This window comes from Podarcis tiliguerta (genome assembly GCF_965153285.1).
Source record: "Podarcis tiliguerta genome assembly, chromosome: 7".
Taxonomy (NCBI): domain Eukaryota; kingdom Metazoa; phylum Chordata; class Lepidosauria; order Squamata; family Lacertidae; genus Podarcis; species Podarcis tiliguerta.
Genome location: NC_139540.1, coordinates 44,642,888 through 44,662,969, shown reverse-complemented (window position 1 = coordinate 44,662,969; position 20,082 = coordinate 44,642,888). Strand labels below are relative to the sequence as shown.

Sequence of the window (20,082 nt, the reverse complement as noted above, 5' to 3'; positions counted from 1 at the left end):
GTTTTAAAAACTCAGTTTCAATTAATTTCATGTGTCTACTACCCTAAGTTAGTCATGTTCATTAATTTCAGTGCATCTACTCTGAGTTGGGCTTGCATTAGATACAACTCATAGTCCAAACCTTCTGGAAGACAGTAGACTGGGGGAGGCTAGGGTATATACAGCTTGATTGAAAATATAGTATGGGATGTGACAATCTGTACTTACAAAGCTGTAACATAATAAATGTGTTTGACTGTCTTGTCTTCAATGTAGACTTTAGGTAAAGTTGGAAGGGTCCAGCAGATCTATTCAGATAGTGACTTAAAAGTAGAGGTTTGTGGAACTTCTTGGACATACAATCCAGCTGCTGTGTCAAAGGTAGCATCAGCAGGCTCCGCTATAAGCAATGCATCTGGGGGTAAGTTAGAAAGTTAGTGTCTACAAGATGTGAAATTATTAAAGGTGTGTTACCTAAGAGAAAAATATTTAGTGAAAGTACTACATTAACTTTCAGGGAAATAAAATTTTCTTAATGTAAAACAGTTCTGTCAATTATTCTGTTTGCAGAGGAGAGTGGAAGGATAATTGGGTACTTTTACTTTATACATGAATTGATTTTAGAAGATACTTTTGTTGTATGGTGTTCTAAATTGCTTCAGAAGAATAAAAAAACAGGTTGTGGATATAAATAACATGCCTCCTTAGAAAAAGCCCTATTGAAGTCAGTGGGATTTACTTCCAGGTAATCGTTTGTAGGACTGCAACCTTACTGGGTCAGATGCAGCTAAAATGTTCCATCAGTCATAATCACTAGACAGTCCACAAGATGGTGCAAGAAAGCTTGTAGGCATTTTCAGTGGAAGTAATTCCTTGCATGTTCTCAGTCAGGCTAATTGAAGGCCAACAAACTGAAATTTAATCCTGGTAAGACAAATTCTGTGGGTGAACCACTGGCAGCTCAGACAAGTCAGGTGCCATTTCATGTCTCAGCTGCCCTCAGCTACACACCTATTTCTAAACTCTCACAGTCTGCTCAACTTTAGGTTCCTTTAGAACCTTCCTTTTCTTTTCTTTGGGGAGTAGAAGTGAATGCTATCCATAGAAAAGAATAGAGAAATCCATAATTTTGAGTTAAGTGGGAGGAAACATACTGTGCTGCTGTCCAGCCACACCTTAAAGGTAGGAGCCAAAGGCACAATTTTCTGCCTTTGCCATTCATTCTGAGCACTCAATGAAATGAGTGTTTTCTTATCTCTATTTCATCAACATTCTGTAAGACATGGAATCTCACAGGGCTATATGAGTTTAAATGTACAGTCCTATAGTTCTGTATGCCATATGAATACCCCCAGTATGTAGAAGTGCTTCTGTATTGTTTGCTGGCCATGTTTTACTTCTAAATGGATAGGCACTTGACTCACCCAAGTTCACTATTGGAGGGAATGATTCTTAATATTTAAGTTATGAAGTGATGAATCTGTTTTTGCTGCTATTTTTCTGGAGCAAATTGCAACATTGTTTTAGATAGATAATTTGTTTGGTTTACGTAAGAGTGTTTTTGAGTTATAAATACATTGACGTTCATTCAAGTGCAACACAACATTCAGATATTGTGATTTGTATTAAAATAAATTGTTATAATATTCACAGAGCGATTGTCCCAGTTATTGAAGAAACTGTTTGAAACTCAAGAATCTGGGGATCTTAATGAAGAGCTGGTTAAAGCAGCTGCTAATGGAGATGTAGCCAAAGTGGAAGATTTGCTTAAGAGACCAGATGTGGATGTGAGTACTTTGTTTTAACTGCTAATGCAAAAAGATACTTCCAATTCCTTTCTAGGTTTTGTTTTTTTAAATGGCACTTCTCAATGGTCAAAACAAAGATAGGCCTTCCTTCCATGATCTTTGCAGCTAGAGCTATAATGGCATTGAGTGAAAGGAAGAAGTTTAATTGTACAGTGCTTAAAAGGGAAAATCAGTCCAACTCTGGTGTTCTTCAGCTTGTTGCTTTCGTTAGTTACCTGTACACTGTATTGTTGTCAAAAGCTTTTTTATATTGTTTCAACTTACCCAGAAGAGGAAGTTTTATCCTGAAATATTTGTTATAATTATCCCTTCAAGTAGCTAGGATTTGGGTGAAATGCCCTGGTTCATCCAAGAGAAGAAATAGGGAATTATGACATGTAGCCTTCACCTGATTGTATTGCTTTGGATTTCCCTGTATCTTGGGATCTGCAGATACACTGATACACATTTAAAATGTCTTGAAAAAGTAGTTGTATTGGTACTGTTTTAATAGATAATAATTTGTCAGAATTTGATCCGAGCTAGCCAAATGACTTTAAGGATGATCATTGACACCCCATTCCATAATCCTTTGGAATTTTTAAATTTTTAATTTAAGTCTTCAATTCTTTAGTAGATTTAAAGGTCTTTATAGTGCATTAGTTTAGCTAAGCTGGTAAGTGAAAGAGATACTGGAATTTGAAGAGACAATTCATCAAATGACAAGTATTAAAATGTGTTCAATAAATTATTTGTAAAGTATGTTAGATTATTTACTTGTCATTCAAAATTGAATTTGTTCTCTAGATAGTTTGGTGCAGTTCTTGAGCATATGTACATATAATAAATGTATTCTGTATTTGTAAGCTGCCTTGACTTGATTTATCATGTATTTCCAGGTGAATGGGCAGTGTGCAGGACACACAGCTATGCAAGCTGCTAGTCAGAATGGGCATGTTGATATTTTGAAATTGCTTCTGAAGCAGAATGTGGATGTAGAAGCTGAGGTATTTAAATCTTTAATTTGTCCACTAAATGCTACTAATAGAAGTCACTTAGTGTTACATAATGATTTTAAACTTTCAGATCAGTCATTTATAAATGTTTCTGGCTAAGGAATATTTTTACTTTTTATGACTCCTTTTATTGCAATCTGTTTAATTTGATTGTTTCCAGTCTTTTTAAGCCTTGAGGCATCTTAAAAGACTAACAGACATATTAATAAACTTTTGTGGACTATTGTCCACTTCATCTGATGTATTCAGTATTATCCTATTATCCTGAGTTGCAGGTATGTACATATATGCCTGTACCTTGGGGAGAGGATTGTAAATAGTGAGGTCAGAAGGAAATGAAATGCAGAAAAATACGAATTGTGATAATTACATAGTTTAACAGTGGCCATTCAAGAGATGAGACATCCATATTGTGATAGGGACTGCACTTTCAAGTGAAGAGGCACAAAACCCGTGTTCTGCCGCTTGTGCTGCCCTACTAAACCGTAGAGTTCTGCCCTAGTCTTTGCATTGTAACTTCACTAGACTATTACATGGAATAGTTGTACATTTTAACAGCAAAATAACTGGTGTGATGCATAAGTAGTGCAATTTGTGTTGTTTACATCTTGCCAAAATGTCACATGGACTGTACTTTATACAGTATTCTCATTTATTCTTTCTCTAACTGTTAGGATAATTGTGATGTTTTATACCATTGCAGCATTTTCCTTTGTGGCTATTTATTTATTTAATAAACCTCTTTTTCAAAAGAAATATATAGGCAGTATACAACCTGTACAATATAATAAAAACAGTAAAAGTATCCATAAAACATAAATAAAACATCACTAGATATTGGTTGGTTCAATAACGAAATTCATGTTGTGAAGGCCTGTATAAGACAGTTTTGCTATTGGTATAGAAAGTGCTTTATCATGAGCCAGAGTTATTGTCCAGTGCAAGAGTAATATGACTAATTCCACTGAATCTTGATCATTTAGGACAAAGATGGAGACAGGGCTGTTCACCATGCAGCTTTTGGTGATGAAGGAGCTGTAATAGAAGTTTTGCACAGAGGCAGTGCAGATCTCAATGCTCGCAATAAACGTAGACAGACACCACTTCATATTGCTGTTAATAAAGGTCATCTCCAAGTAGTAAAGACATTACTGGACTTTGGTTGCCACCCCAGCCTCCAGGTAATTTAAGCTCCTGTTTATTATTTGTTTTGATACAATAAAATGTATGGAAATGTGGAGTTTTTGAATGTACATAAATAACATTAAAGTTATAAAATGGGATCTGCCTCCAAATTTCCATATAATTGTTAGATTTGAGCAGTTTTTCTTGCTGTATACATTGATACGTATATGGAAATATATGCAATTATGACCTTAAACATGCATTATAACATTGATCTATGCAATCATAACTTTGATTTGTTGCCATTATTTCTTCGATTTGACTTGAACATGTTACTATCAGTTCAGTTGTTGATCTTCTGCGGTGTTTAATAGTTTAGATCATAGACAGACAACTTTTGTAATCTCGGGGATCTTCTGCTATTGATTGAAACAGTATCTCTCAAATTTCAATGAAGTTGGTTTCCTCTGATAGTAAGGGCTTCATCGTTAATAGAGTGCATGTATGTTCAGTGATAGCATGGTGTGTTGATATATTACATTGCAAGATGTTATCTAGAGATCTGGAGTGCAGTGGTGCAGTCTGGAGTACAATCATATTGGTATACTGATGGCACCCAACGCTCTTCCATCAGATGCCAGGAAGGCAGTGGAAACTCTTAGTCAATGTTGAGAGGCTGTAATGAACTGGATGAGGGTGAACAAGCTGATCTGGAAATGGGTGTTCAACCTCTTCTGGGTGGGATAGGTATCACCTTTTCAGGTTTACAGTCTGGGGACACTTCCATACACAGCTGTGCTCCTGCAGGCCAGTTTATGGCTGTAGCAAAGCATACAGATACAATTTCCAAACAAATGACAAAATAACTATTGGAATTCCTCAAACATAGATGGAAATGTATTAGACATTTTCATCATACCTGGTGTTCTTTGAATATCTGGTTGTTCTCTACTTACATTTTTTATATACAGTGGAACCTTGGTTCTTGAACTGCCTAGTTGACGAACAAATTGGCTCCCAAACACTGCAAACCTGGAAGTAAGTGCTCTGGTTTGTGAACGTTTTTCAGAAGCCAAATGTCCGACGCAGCTTCCATTTGAGTGCAGCCAATCAAAAGCCATGCCTTGGTTTTCGAATGGTTTCAAGAGTCGAATGAACTCCCGGAACAGATTAAGTTTGAAAACCAAGGTTCCACTATAATATATGCTGCTATTCAGATGAACTTTACAAAGCGGTTTACATAGAAACAGTAAGCATAAATTAAAATTGTAGAATGAAGCAACAAAAAGAAGCTACAAAGGGGGAAAGTTATATTGAAAGTTGTATTTCTCCTCCCCTCAGGGCAAGATAGGTATTGAGTAGCCTACTGGAATAGTTTAGGAGAAGGCAGGACCACTTCAGCTGAAATATAGGGAGCTAGATGCTAGATGATGGACAGCTCTCCAGTCTTTTCTATCTTTTCCTTCTCCCCTCATGGCATGATAGTCCTTAGATAGCCCAGTGGTGGTATTGGAGTGGGGAAAGCAACCTCAGCTGAAACATGGGGATTAAAAGATCATAATATTTTATCAAAAGTTACATTTTGCATTGATCAAGTTAACATTCGTGTTTTTATATTCTGTATACAGTAAATGTAATCTTTATATAACACAAATTACTAAATGTAACTTCCGCATCAGACGTTTTCTCTGCAAATATGCAGTAATAAGCAGGAATTAACTAATGCCTATTTTTAGGATTCTGAGGGTGACACGCCGCTTCATGATGCAATAAGTAAAAAACGTGATGACATCTTGGCCGTACTTTTAGAAGCTGGAGCAGATGTTACTATTACAAATAACAATGGATTTAATGCTCTCCATCATGCTGCACTAAGAGGAAATCCAAGGTACAGTAAACATTTGTTAGTTCCTAAAGATCAGCAAGAAAAAAAAAATAGATTTCATTGTGGGAAAGACTATACATTTTTTCAGATGCAAGTTTCATTTGTACATTATGGCTTTTCTGTTGCTAAGTGGTTTAAATCTTCCCAGCAGCCCAAGTGAGCATTGCAGAACTGGTTTCGGGAGTCGAATGGACTCCCGGAACGAATTAAGTTTGAGAACCAAGGTTCCACTGTAATATATGCTGCTATTCAGACACAATGCAGGGCCTGTGTACACATGTGCAGTTTATATTATGATATGTTTCATGTGTAACTGCATTTGTATTTCCATCCCACCTCAATCCTTTATTTTTATCCTGTGTTGTTAACTGCTGCCCATGTTTATCTGATTGCCACCATAATTCCTTCTTTTTGGACTCTGATAATAGCCATCATGTGGGGATGTTTAGGCTACCAGTACATGGCTATAACATATTATTGTGTTGAGAATGAAATTGTATTCTCATTGCTTAAAAATTCAGGTAACTGAATAGGTCGAGAAGTGATATATTTGAGGCATGCTGATAGCAACCATGAAGAGGATTGATATAGAAGAGCCTTGGAATGAAATAGCTAGTAACTGATGTATCAAAACCATGACACTGGTCCTCAAAGTTAGAAATAAAGGCACATTTCCCAAGTATTAGAGTTGCATAAGAAAATGCTTCCCAGCACCTCATTCCTCCACTACTCTCTGCTGCCATAATTTTGCAGCTCTCAGAAGGCTGTAGGTACACTGTCGTTTACAGTGCCACCTGTTGGTAGATGCCACTGCAAACTAGTGTGAAGACAGCCTAAGAAAAATATATACTAGAAGAGATTATATGGGACCTGCACTGTGCAAAACAGCATTTGGAAACTTTTATAGCTTTGGATGGCCTGCTGCCCTGCTCTTGAGCAGGAGATTCTATGCCCCTATATGGCGGCTGGTGATAGAACTACAAAGAGACCTTCCTCTGCATATCCTAACACCTGAAAAAGTCTGTAAGGATGGAGGTTGGTAGAACGAAAGGCCCTTAGTTGAGCTTTAAACACTAATATGAGCACCTTGAATTGGGTGCTTGTAAATGAACTGGCAGCCACTGCAGCAGTTTTAAAACAGAGGTTATAAGACTTCTAAATAGAATCCCAGCCAGTAATCTGCTGCATTTTGGACCTATTGAAGTTTCTGAATTGTCTTCAAGGACAGCCCCAAATTGAGTGCATTGCAATAGTCCACAAGTTACTGTAGCTAAATAATTACACTAGCAAGATCCTTATATCATTAGTTATGTATTCACTGAGTTTTATGCACATCGACCCTGTAAAAATGTCATGCTTACATTATGGGCCCAGAGTTGAGATAGTTGGACCCAGTGGGCAAGAAATAATTCAGGTCATTTTGCTTGGCATAGACAATCTCTGCATCTGTGTGGTGCGGCCCTCATTTTTTATTTAAAAAATATTAACCATTTGTGTATGACTCGTGTGTGTGTGTGTGTGTGTGTGTGTGCGCGCGCGCGCGCGCTACTGTTCAGAGGAAATGAAAGCAATATTTTAACTATGTTGTAAATGTATTGTTTCTTTGCTGCACAAACTCACAACAATGTATTTCAATAGAAACATTAGTTCATCTCTCCCATTCTAATTTTGGTCCTATAACTGTATCCTAGAAAGTGATGTTTAAATAAATGCCAGGGTCCTGGCATTTAATATTTTTCTATAAATCTTAGCATTTCTTAGAAGTATAGCTTTGCTTTGCATGCTGGTTCCTGGAGAAGAGATTGTAGCTGCTTTGCTCCTCCTCCGGTTTTCTTCCTGCTGTGAATTTAGGCATGGTTTGGCTTAGTTCCAGACAAGTCATGAGCTGTAACAAAGTTTATTGAAGGTTTGCAGCTTGTGATTTGTCAAGAAAGAGAAACTATGAGCCTAGTTTCAGATGACATGTTAAACCAAACCACATTTTAGCTCACAGCGCCAGCATGGCTGGATAGAGAAGCAAAGCAGCTGCCGTCTTCACTTCATGTGCTAAGTCATAGTCTGTCTTAGTATTATGTGCAAACCAGGTCATAGTTAATTTAAAAGTGAATGCTCTTCATGTCTGCTCAGAACTTAAACTCATTAAGCTCAGTGGGATTTATTTCCAGAAAGAGGTACTTAAGTTTACAGTGTACTTAAGTTTGCTTAATTTGTTTCCGTTGCTTACACAATTACTTTTTATCTGGACACCGATTGCTTTCCCAAAGCTTTAGTAAAAGCTATTCTACTTACCTTGTACTTCTAGTCATGTGATAACTATAAAATTAGACTGCTTGCAATGCTTTCCCCTACTCTTCTTTGAATTTATTAACAAGCTTATCAACTCAGTCTTAGATCCTACTGCTTCATCCCTGGAGTACTGCCATTACAGTGGTACCTCGGGTTACATACGCTTCAGGTTACATATGCTTCAGGTTACAGACTCCGCTAACCCAGAAATAGTACCGCAGGTTAAAAAGGTTGCTTCAGGATGAGAACAGAAATCGTGCAGTGGCGGTGCAGCGGCAGCAGGAGGCCCCATTAGCTAAAGTGGTGCTTCAGGTTAAGAACAGTTTCAGTTTAAGAACAGACCTCCGGAACGAATTAAGTACTTAACCCGAGGTACCTTTGTAGTTAGTTTCTCCAAACTATGACTTGATCTATAATAGTTGCATGTTAACCGTATCAATTTGATCTGATTTAATAGGATAGTTTTTGATCCCATAATGTCCTTGTGGAAGAGTACTACTATCACAGATTCATCTCATCTTAAGCTTTTATAGTGGTGCTTGATATCTGTATTGGCCCTTTGGTGTTGAAAAAACACTCTCATTTTTGTAGAACACAATAGAAAAGAGGTCTTAGTGAATGCTTGCTACTCTTTAAACTTAATTTGAGTTGTACAAAGATAGTATTAAAATAGAGGAATTGTAGCACAAATATATTTACATGTATTTTGCGTTTATTTTATGAGAACTGACATACATTTACTCTTTTTTTAAAACAAACAGTGACATAAAGAAAGAGGAACTGTTAACCTCAAATTCATATTGATATACAATAAGAATGGGCGGATGAGACACAATTTCCAATATTGTGGATTTTGGTTTGGAAGTGAGGTCCCTACTATAAGTTTGCCAGGAATAGATGCTGGTGGTCAGTTTTTGATAGTTTGTTTGCATTCATGTGCTTGACAGCTTTTTAAAAGCCTTCTTTTTCTTGAATATTATTTCCATTATTAACATACCTTGTTGATGAAAGCATTTGTCCTGTAGTGATCAATACATAGCTACAGCTGGTTGAAGGGGACCAAATCCATTAAACAAGTGATTTGGTTCCATTTTACCAGCTTTAGCAAAGCATTGAAGTTTAAGAGGCATACAATTGTTTCCATGTTGTGTTCATTAAAGTGTTATTGTGTGAATACAAGAGCTGTATGCAGTATATATTCCTTTTTAAATTTACAATTTTCCAAAGTTCCCCTAAATGGCTCATCTTTCTATAATAAAAAGTTCAAAAAAGTAAAACTCCAAATGTTAAACAATAGGAGAAAACACTTTCGTGGCTTGCAATAGTTGGTTTTGTTCTCTTTGTATACTTTTTATGATCGTAACTTCTAATCATAATAGAAGATTCATAAAAGAAGATTTTAAGTCATGGCCTTAAAATTGATTGTTCTCGTGAATGTTGAACTATTTAATACTAGTAATGTGTTTCTCTTGGCTATCGGGTATCGTATTTATCTCCCAAGGGGATTACTTCAGTTAAAGAGAATACTATTTTTATATTAGTTTGCTACTGCCACATTTAATTACAGCAGCTGTTGACAGAGAACTGATTACGGGAAGGTGAAGAAGGAGCAATGTTAGGTTGTTAGTGGTGTTCGACAAATGCTTCTATAGTTGTACTTTGGAACAACCTTGGTTCATATTTCCGTGTTCTATAAGGCCTTTTCTGTAGTAATGTTCATTCAATATAGAACATTTGTGTGTGTGTGTGTGTGTGTGTGTGTGTTTACATAAACAGTTCTTACCTCTCCTTGTTGTTTCAATTATAATACATAACCCTTGATATCAGAGTTAAAAGTGCATACACTTTTGATTTTGAAGAAATGTAGTACATGCAGTAAATCAATACGATATTTAAAGGCTTACACTGAGCCAATCGAAAGGAAGGGTAATATTCAACTTATATATTAATAATGCATACATTAAATGTATCCTGCCAGCTTTGTTGCAAAGTGCCCTGGTGGTGATGTGATTTCTGTAAATATGCACTCATTCCTTGTTATTAAATATAGAAACGGCACATATTTGGCTTAAACCTTGAGCAGCAATAAAACTGGTATCTATTTTTATCAGTTATATGGAAACTGTTGTACAGGTCCAGCTGCTCGAGTGTTCTTTTGGATGGCAATAGTTTCATGTACTGGCTATATCAGGATAAAAAGTGACCATGGAAAGAAGCATGGTAGCATTTGATAATGTCAGCATCTGTTATCCTTGTCAGTCAAATGGTTGAGATGTTTGGGTTACAACTGTGTCAGCAGATGTCCAGAGTTCAGCTTGTGCTTAGCTAGAATTCAACAGCTGACCTAAGTGATGGGGATGACATTATAGTGTGGCTATGTTCTAAGAGAAACAAGACTTTACCGAGTTCTATGCGATTTTGATCTAAGGTTTGTTTTGCTGCTTGTTTACAATACTGGTGCAGGAAAAGGTGCAAAGTCTGACTCATGTTAATGCTCAATTTTAAGAATGTGAGCCTTCAGAAGTTAATCTTTAATTTGTTGCTCAGGTGCCCTATTTCTAGAAATGAGCAGTGCTTCATAGAAATAAGCAAGGTTTGATTCCTTTGCTGCTTGTGAATTCTGCTCTTAGATTATAAATTGGTTGATTATAGTGTTAGTTATAATACCAGTGTTGCTTTACAAACTATCTTTAAATATTGGTGGCTGGCTAAAACAAAATGTGCTTCCAACATACACAAAAACCATAACTTTCAATTTCAAATCTACATAATGAGAAACAGTCACATCTTTAATATAATCCAAATTTGAAAACTTTTGATATTTTTAACATTGCTCCATTTAGTAACAGCTAGAATTTGATTTTGAGAATTTGTACTACTTAGGAATTGTTTGATATATGAAATGGTAATATGAGCTGAATTAATATATGTATTATGAATGTTTCTTTAAGGCTTCAGCTCTTGTTTTTTCAGTTTTTACCTGGTTCTTGCAGGTAATAGTTTAGGGGTAGAGCAAGCATTTCATTTCTTAACTCTTCATCAAAAAACCTGTTTAACAAATAACAAGATAATTTCATATTTTGTGGTTCAAATTTTGCCTCATGATATTCAGATTTAATCTACCATCTTTAAATTTCTCAAAACTTTAATTAGCATTCTTCTGATTTTTGAAAACAAGCCTTTGGGAACTAAAGACATCTGGTTGCTGACATATGAAAGCTTTACACATGAATTGAATGAGAATTTAGATATGGCTGCTTGCAGCATAAGCAAGTATATGGTGCCTTATGGCCCAGATGTCATTGTGCCATAATATCAAATCCACTTATCCTGAGTTTTCAGCTAAATAATGTTTTTTTTAAAAGGTTATGACCCTCAATTGATTAGTAGTGATCTTCTCACACCTACATGCTTACACAAGTGTCGTGTTTTTATTGTTTATTCTAGTGATGTTGATTTTATTTTCTTAGGATAGAAAATAAAGTGTCTGCTTCTACAACCAATACTGTTCTGACAATGAAGATATATGCAACACTTAGACAAATGTTAATGTTTCACAAATTGTACTACTATTCACCTGATCCTTTCACCCAAATACGACTAAAGTGGATTCCTCATTCTTTGATCAGCTTAGTTCAGTTTTCTTTTAGTTGTAGTTCATACCTGCCAAAAATACATACTTCTTTACATTCCATAATATTGTATCTGCATATGGGTACATAAAGAAGTATGTGCTCTGGACAGGTTTTAACAGCTGCTAATTGCCGGTTGAAACTGAAAACATTTTTTCTTTATCCTAAAGTGCAAAATAATTGTTCCCAATTAATTTCAGGAACTGGTTTTTGTTTTAATCTGCTGGTGAAGCTAAAATTCACGGTGTAGTTTACCTGCACAGTAGTTTAAAGCATATTAACAGTCATTGTTTGTCTATGAGGATTTCAAGTACTTGTCTGGACTTCCGTTGCTTCTTACTGTCAATTAAGCTTGCATATGAAGAATAATCTGCCTTCATCAAAAGTTGGCTGTACCAATTATATCCATGAAATGGGATGTTGTACTCCACTTTGAGCTTGGTTTGCTGGCTGTCTGCATCCATATTTAAATCTGTTCATTCTAGAGGTTGAAGGCAATTATCCAAATAAAATGGAAATGATTTTCTTTGTAAAAAAAATCCCAATGCTAGTAGTTTGTTGTAGCTCCCACAATTTTTTTTTATCGAGTTATTGAAGATGATGCTGAGTGTAAAATTCAAAGCGGGTGACGGGAAATCTTTGGCCTATAGTTGGCTCTAGTTCACGCATTGTGAGCTGGTCCTTACTGAACATTTATGAAATAGTTAAGTTCATGCAATAGTTCCTATATTTGCAATACAGAGTCATTTGCCAGCTTACCACATTTACTATATCAGATATATTGCAATATTTAGCCATCTAATTCCATCTCTTTCTATTGAATCTGTTAGTGTGGCATAGAAATTACAAGATCAGGTGGCAAAAACCTATAAAATTTGTTTGTGGGGTCAGCTATTTTTTAAGAGGTGAAATGTACAAATAACAGTTTTGAAAGATGCTTAATCGCATTTGTGACATTGATTCATGATCTGAACAAGGAAATAGGTTCTCATAAGTATTAATTTAGAGAAAAGCTTGAGTAAAACATCTAAACGGTAGTCAGGCAAGAGAAAAATCATGTATGTTCAATTTCTGCAGCCCATGACAAAAAGCTAGTGCAGCTGATAGAGAGCAAATCAGAGCCTAGCAGTAGCTAGCACAGTACTACAAGGAGGAACAGCAATGCAGCATAAGAATTATAACTTGCTTGTTTTCAGATTTGAACTGGATTGTAATCATGCTTAAGAATAAAATACCTTTAATGTTCTCTCTTAGTAAAAGTGTTGTGCAGTTCATGCATTGCCATCCTTTTTCCTTACTGTAATAAAATGGTCACAAAATGCTAGCTAGATGTGGTTTGAAAGGGAGAACGAAGTGATGCATTTCTCTAAAATTAATACTTTTAGAAATTGCTTAGATAGCAATGGATGCAATGTTCTAAAATACAGCTAAGACAAGATTTCTTGTCAAACAGGTACCTGTCTATGGTTTTTAGGTTAAATAGGATTTTTCCAAATTTACTCTTTACAGATGCTTGATACTTAAACACACTGGCAATAAGTGTTACCTACAATAGAGATTAACAAAAACAATCTATTAAATGATACATGCAGACAGGAATCTTTTAAACATGTGGAATAATTTAGGACTTCTAATGCTCTGTTACCTGTAAGCTTATCATGCAGCATTTGCAGTTGGAAGAGAGGTAGTGACCTAGAGAGAGACATCAGCAGCAGCCATCTCATCTTGAGTGTTCACTCTATTCGCTGATTCAGCTCTTCGTTATGTGGGAGGGGGAGCAGTGAGAAGGTGAAAGTGAATACATATTTCACTTTCTAAAATAGTTACATCTAAAACATAAACAGGAATTTTAATAGGTATCTGTTATGTGGATGCGTGGAAACAAGTTCCTTGTGGCTGCAAGACTGAAAGTAAAATATCCAGGGTAAGGCTGCTAGGAAACCCAAAGCAGGACAAAGTCTTCTTGTTTGTCGGTTGAAAACAACAACAAAAAATGTTCACGAAATCTTAAAAATTAAGCATGCACCTGCATCACCCCCCACCCCTTCCCAATAAAGTATTTCCCCCTTCCTTCACTTCAGATGTTGCGCTTCGTCTCTCTTCTTCCTTGGGTTTCAGTTTCCAGCCAGATTTGTTGTAGCTATTTCCTGTCTTCAGGTGTTGAATAGATGTTGTTAAGGTCAGGGCTCCCACATACATGCTATTTCGACTGGATCTATTTGCCTCTCAGAGTGAGCGAGCAAAACTGTTTCAGCTTTATAGGCAGCTAAGCATTCAAAACATCCACTCCCAGGCAAACAGACTCTCTTCTGCCTCTCTCTTCCCTGACCATATTTAGTCAACCATTGCAAAAAATAGTATCTCGGCTGTTGGTTGCAGTTCCAGGGGCAGAGCGTGCCTCTATCTTTCTTTCTCTATTGATTGTTCATCCTGCAGTCCCAACAGTGCTCAGTCATTTGTGCTGATATGTTTTTAGCAATGTCAAATAAAGTGAGGTATTCTGTTTCTACTTAGGTTTTTCTAGATTTTTTTTATCTTGAATTCACAAGCCTCGAGCATCTGTGACTCTGTTTTGAGGCATTAGACATCAAAACGAGGGGAAAGATGCTGAGAAAAAACTAAGGAATAAGCAGCATTTAAATGTAATGCCATTTTAGAAATACTTCTGTGTGTGAAAACAAATTAAAATTTGAAGAATTGAACCTAAATCTGTTAATAAGCAAGATGGAAAAACTGTGCTTAGTTTTATTTTAAAATCTTTCATAGCGCAAGGGCAGTTGAGCTTAGGAAATACTGCAGTATATCTTATGAATAGTGAAAACAGCAGACAAAACAATATATTAAACATGGCTAAAAATATGGCATTTCCTATTCATCTCTTGATAAAATACCATATTGCAAGCAATTAGGGGCGGGCTCCAATCAGATGGACCTCAAACAAGTAATTTCTATGCAGCATTCCTGTAATCACAGCTCTCCATTTATGGGAGGACTGCTGAAGGGAAGGGTGGTTATTGCTGTTGCAGGAAACTCCAACATGCAGCATTCAGAAAAGGGGGTAGAGAGGATGTGGGGGACAGCATTCCCTTATTAAATGTTTTAAAATATTTGAAGGGAATAATGTGTTGGAAATACAATATGTGAGTGCAATATAAAATAATTGACAAATAAGAATTATTTAGCCTTAGCTATATCACAAGGACTCCTTGGTATTACCTGTACATGCCTTTTTCCATGTTGCAGCCTGCAAATGTCAGATGGATAGATAATTAGATAGATAATGGGCATTTTCTCTGGTGGCACCCCATGTTTGGATTCTCCTACCTAGCTCCCTCCACTGTTTAAATATATTAACTAAATATATGTAAGGTATAACACACATACATTTCCTTTCTGTACTCCCCTAGCAGCACCTTCTGTTCTAACCAAAGTACTAGGTTCCATGTATGTTCTTGGGAAATTATCATAGTTTAAAGGCTGGGGAAATTTTCTAAAGAAAAAAGCAGTGGAGCACTGTTGCTGCCATCGAATCTTGCATCTGAATTCCATTCATATAAGTTAATAGGAAGAAAATATGTAGTGTCAGTCTAGCAGATTGAAGCACACCAGGTGGTACATGAGCTGCATGAACATCATTCCTGAATGTGAAGTAACTTAATCACAAGGAAGAAGCTGAGATTGAGGCCAGGGTTGGAAGTAGACATTCTACATATGTACTTCTGTGAAAAAAGAAAGTATTTTCTTTCTTCAGGCAACCCCATATCACTGCATAATTAGGACATTGGTGCAACATCACCTTCATGATAAACGTTGGGAAGCTGTTTATAATTTATTACTTCTGGAATATAATAATGTCCTTTTTGCATAGTTCTCATGGAGCTTGAAAGTTAGGATGAAAATTTAGTAAAATTCAAAGAATCTCGCTAAAGTGATTAAAAATAACTTACTCAGAAAAGAATCCCAACAGATTTTGGGAGTATGTGGATGCTAGAGTAGGCACAAAGAAAAACAGGAGACCTTTTGCGTGAATGGATTTCCGTTATGGAAACCGGTGGAATTGCCCAATACAGTATCTACAACTTGACCATTGGACCATTACAGGATAATATACAGTACTTTATATTTTATTTCAGTGCAATGAGGGTGTTACTGTCTAAGCTCCCAAGACCATGGATTGTGGATGAGAAAAAAGACGATGGCTATACTGCCTTGCATTTGGCAGCACTTAATAATCATGTGGAAGTGGCAGAACTCTTGGTGCATCAGGTAAGGTTTTTTTAAAAATATACTTTAGCAATAATTTTTTAAAAAGATATCTTCAAAACCGTTTTTCTATGCCAGTTTGGCTTTTAATGAGTTAGATCATTTGTACATCTTACCCGGTATTGTCTACTCTGTCACTGACCTTCCATGGTGTCTGGAAAAGTTATTTTATCATTGCCTGCTATTTGAGGCAGCTGTGGAAATATCAGAAGGAATCGAAGCTGGAATCGAAGAAAGACACACACATAGCTCTTCGTCAACAGCTCTCAGTCTCTCTCTGTATTTAGTTTTTATAGCAATCATGCTTGAAAAGCTCATCTCACACAGATATGTAGTGGAAAATGGGAGCAATGTCAAAATAGCTTTGTTTGCCAGAAGGGGGAACTCCTTGGCAGTATCCAACCAAAAACTGTCCAAAGGTAGATCAGCAAATCTTAGCTTGAAACCACGATTTTGTCTCAGTTCAGTTAGTTCCTCCTGCTCCTGTAAAGTCATGTCCTTTCCACCAACTGATGCTGAGCTATAAGGGTCCCTAACCCGGGGGGCCACTAGGGGGCGCATCGGAAGATGGCTGACAATAACATTTCTCCGACCCACACGAGGTAATTTGGAGGCTATGATGAGAGTAATTAGCCTCCCTACCCCCCCCCCCCCAGGATGGTGGGGGGGACTGCCTTGCCTGCTGTGCCCTATACCACCCCCGAATTTGTGGAGATGGGGGCACTAGGCACAAAGCCCTCCTGTGGGATTCCGGTGCTCCTGGACGCCGTCCCTGATCCGCGCCACTAGCTGCAAGAACTTCAAAAGAAAGAATTTGGATGAAGGAACGCACATATTTCAAGGAAGGAGGGGGAGTAAAGATTGGTAACAGAAGAGATCTCAGATAAAACAAGACAAGAATAAATCATGAGAAGATACGCCAAGACTCAGTATGGCAAATGACTGATGGGGGAGGGGGAAAAAACTTTCCTTTCTTTCCTTATGTGATTAAACAAGAATCCCCTCCCCTCACAAGTCAGAAATGTCGTTTTAAGGACTTAAGCTGTGGATTTAAGGCTGTGTGGAGATAAACTTTTGAACCAAAGCCTGTTTTAAGAAGAGCATGGAATGTATAAGAGCTTTGGAATGACGCAGTTAAAAATGCCGTCGCCATATTGGGAAGTTCTGTCGGAGGTCTTGAGTCTGGGAGGAGAAAGAGAGAATTAGAGCTGTTTTTATATCGTGGGTGAAACTCCTCAGAGGGACTTAAGAGCGACAGTTTTGCGAGATTAATGATGGAAAGAGTGATGTTATCTATGAAGGCGATGATATATGGAAACCATCTCGATTTGAGGATTGGAAGAACGGAAAAATTCACACAGGCATATTATTGGTGTTTATCGGCTTAAGGAGACTATCAGAAGAGATCATAAAGAAAAAAGAGAAAATATATGAACAAGATGTGATGTGGAAACAGCAAGATAAGACTGGATAGAATTATGAACTCTGTTTGGCAGTAGCATGAAGATGATCAGAATCCCCCTTCGGATCTTGAAATATGGGTCCCCTCAACAAAATTTAAAATTCGGTTTTGTAATTCGGAATTTATGTGATGTGATTTAATTTTATTTGATTGGCCGGTTAATAAAAATTATTATATATATATATATATATATATATATGCAGGTTTTGGTGTCCTCGGGTGTCTTCCCGTGTAAAAGTTGGGGTGTCTAGGCGACGTTTCGACGAGGTCTCACTCGTCATCTTCAGGCTGGTGCTTTCGGCTTCTTGTTACTGGAACAGAGCAGGATCTCAGTGTTTGAGTTCCTATAAATACTGTTGAGGAGGTGTGGTGTATAGCCTCCAATGTTCTGGGCAGAGAGGAGGTTCCCAGGCTAGTGTGCCTTTTCTTCTTTTGTTCCTTAATTACTTGAGGGATATCTTGAGTGATTTCTTGAGTGATTTCCTGAATCCCACTTAGGTGGGTCATTAGGTGTGGATTAGTTGCTAAAGCCTTCGTGTCTTGAACTCTTGAACTTTGTGAAGAGTTTTTCTGAGAAGATGGCTGTACTGCACTTGGTTGTGCTCTGGCTTGGCTTCGTGTATAGGGGCGAGCTGTGGTTTTGTGGCCTGTGCCAGCCAGATCTGTGTAGGGATTGCAGGGGGGTGCAGCATCCGGAGGTGCCACCCTGGTTTGGTTACTGGATGGTGTCTGTAATTTATCTGTGGAGAGGGTCTGGGTTTGGGTCTGGTGTGGTTGATTGGTGATGGCGTTCTGTGTGCCTCTGGATCTGGTGTCAGATTTTGTGGGGAGGGCTAATTTCCAGATGTCTGGCAAGCGGGATGTGTCGTCACGCTTGTTCATGTTGTGAGGGTGTTTCTCTATCTCGATGGCTTCCATGATTATTCTCTTGTGGTGATGTTCCATGTTAAAGAGCAATTTGGAATCTGCAAAATTAATTTCGTGTCCTGTTTCTTTCATGTGTTGGAAAAGAGAGGAAGTTTTTTCTTCTTTTTTGACGGCATTCTTGTGTTCTGCGATCCGTGCATTTATTCGTCTGTTTGTTTGTCCAATGTACGTGGCTGGGCAGACTTTGCAGGGTATTTCATAGACCCCTTGGTTTTCCAACTGAATTTTATCCTTGGGGTTTCTGAGGATATTGGCTATTTTTTGGTTGGTGCAAAAGGCTGTTTTGATATTGTGTTTATGGAGGATTTTGCTAATTTTATCTGTAGTGCCCTTGATATAAGGAAGGAGGGCTATGCCATTGTTTTCTTCTGTGTCTTGGTTTTTGGGGGGTGTTTCTTTTTGGATTAGCTTCGTAACCCTGTTTTGCTGGTATCCATTGGCAATTAACACATTTGAGAGATTCTGTAACTCAGTTGTCAAGTGGTCTTCGTCAGCCAGGCGTTTGGTTCTGGAGATGAGAGTCTTGGCTACGGAGTTTATTTGTGCAGGGTGGTGGTGTGATTGTGCATGTAAGTAGCGGTTGGTGTGTGTTTTTTTTCCGGTAGATAGTGTGTCCTAGGGAGCCATCAGGTTTTTTGTAGATTAGGACGTCAAGGAAGGGAAGTTGGTTGTTGGCTTCTATTTCCATAGTGAATTGTATTTTGGGGTGTAGGCTGTTGAGATGTGTGAGGAAGCTATCCAGTTTTTCCTTCCCGTGTGGCCAAATTACAAAGGTGTCGTCAACATATCTGAGCCAAAGTTTGGGTTTGTGTTCTGACTTGTCTAAAGCATTGGTTTCAAAGTGTTCCATGTACAGGTTAGCGATGACCGGTGACCCACCTAAGTGGGTGACCCACTTAAATGACCCACCTAAGTGGGATTCAGGAAATCACTCAAGAAATCACTCAAGATATCCCTCAAGTAATTAAGGAACAAAAGAAGAAAAGGCACACTAGCCTGGGAACCTCCTCTCTGCCCAGAACATTGGAGGCTATACACCACACCTCCTCAACAGTATTTATAGGAACTCAAACACTGAGATCCTGCTCTGTTCCAGTAACAAGAAGCCGAAAGCACCAGCCTGAAGATGACGAGTGAGACCTCGTCGAAACGTCGCCTAGACACCCCAACTTTTACACGGGAAGACACCCGAGGACACCAAAACCTGCATTCCTGTACCCGTGAAAATCTACGAAAGCATATATATATATATATATATATATGGGTCCCTAACCCAGTCAAGGCATTCAGTGGAGACTGAAGAGAAATAAATTGACAACTTCTCGGGTCCTCCTGGTGACTCAAGTCGCAACGTCTTCTTCTCTCTGCTGCTGCGCACACTGTGCTCGGGCGGGAAGGAAGTCGGAAGATGATGTCCTACTGTGATAGGTCCAGGCTGGAGTCTGGACCAATCACATCCCGGGCATCAGAAAAGTGGAGGGTGACCCCCTGAGGAGCACCAATCGGCGCCCCTGCTGGCCGAGGGTGGGGTCAACCCCCCCCCCATACCCAGGACACAGTCCCGTCTAGTGGGCGAAAATTTGAATTTTTTTTAAAAAAAACTTTCAAATTTTTCAATTTTTCCCACAGCACACCAGGCAACATCTCGCGGCACACAGTGGTTGAAAAACACTGAGATAGATGCCTGTGAGAAACCTGAAAGCAGGATTCAAACACAAGA

General features: G+C 38.0%; 1 protein-coding gene and 1 long non-coding RNA gene across 3 annotated transcripts in view; both read left to right on the top strand.

The window, feature by feature from the left end:
• The window catches only part of MIB1 (MIB E3 ubiquitin protein ligase 1), a 47,254-nt gene that overhangs the window by 13,682 nt on the left and 13,490 nt on the right, over window positions 1–20,082 (top strand). For both annotated transcript variants that reach the window (XM_083451589.1, XM_083451590.1), the window contains exons 8-13: window positions 256–400; window positions 1,633–1,766; window positions 2,666–2,773; window positions 3,766–3,963; window positions 5,644–5,795; window positions 15,844–15,976. In XM_083451589.1, coding sequence (XP_083307715.1) covers window positions 256–400; window positions 1,633–1,766; window positions 2,666–2,773; window positions 3,766–3,963; window positions 5,644–5,795; window positions 15,844–15,976 — 870 coding nt within the window. The remainder of the gene's footprint in view (window positions 1–255; window positions 401–1,632; window positions 1,767–2,665; window positions 2,774–3,765; window positions 3,964–5,643; window positions 5,796–15,843; window positions 15,977–20,082) is intronic.
• LOC310682660 lies at window positions 5,968–11,426 on the top strand. The gene is made up of 2 exons (XR_014514077.1): window positions 5,968–8,222; window positions 8,467–11,426. It is a non-coding gene; the product is annotated as an uncharacterized lncRNA (long non-coding RNA).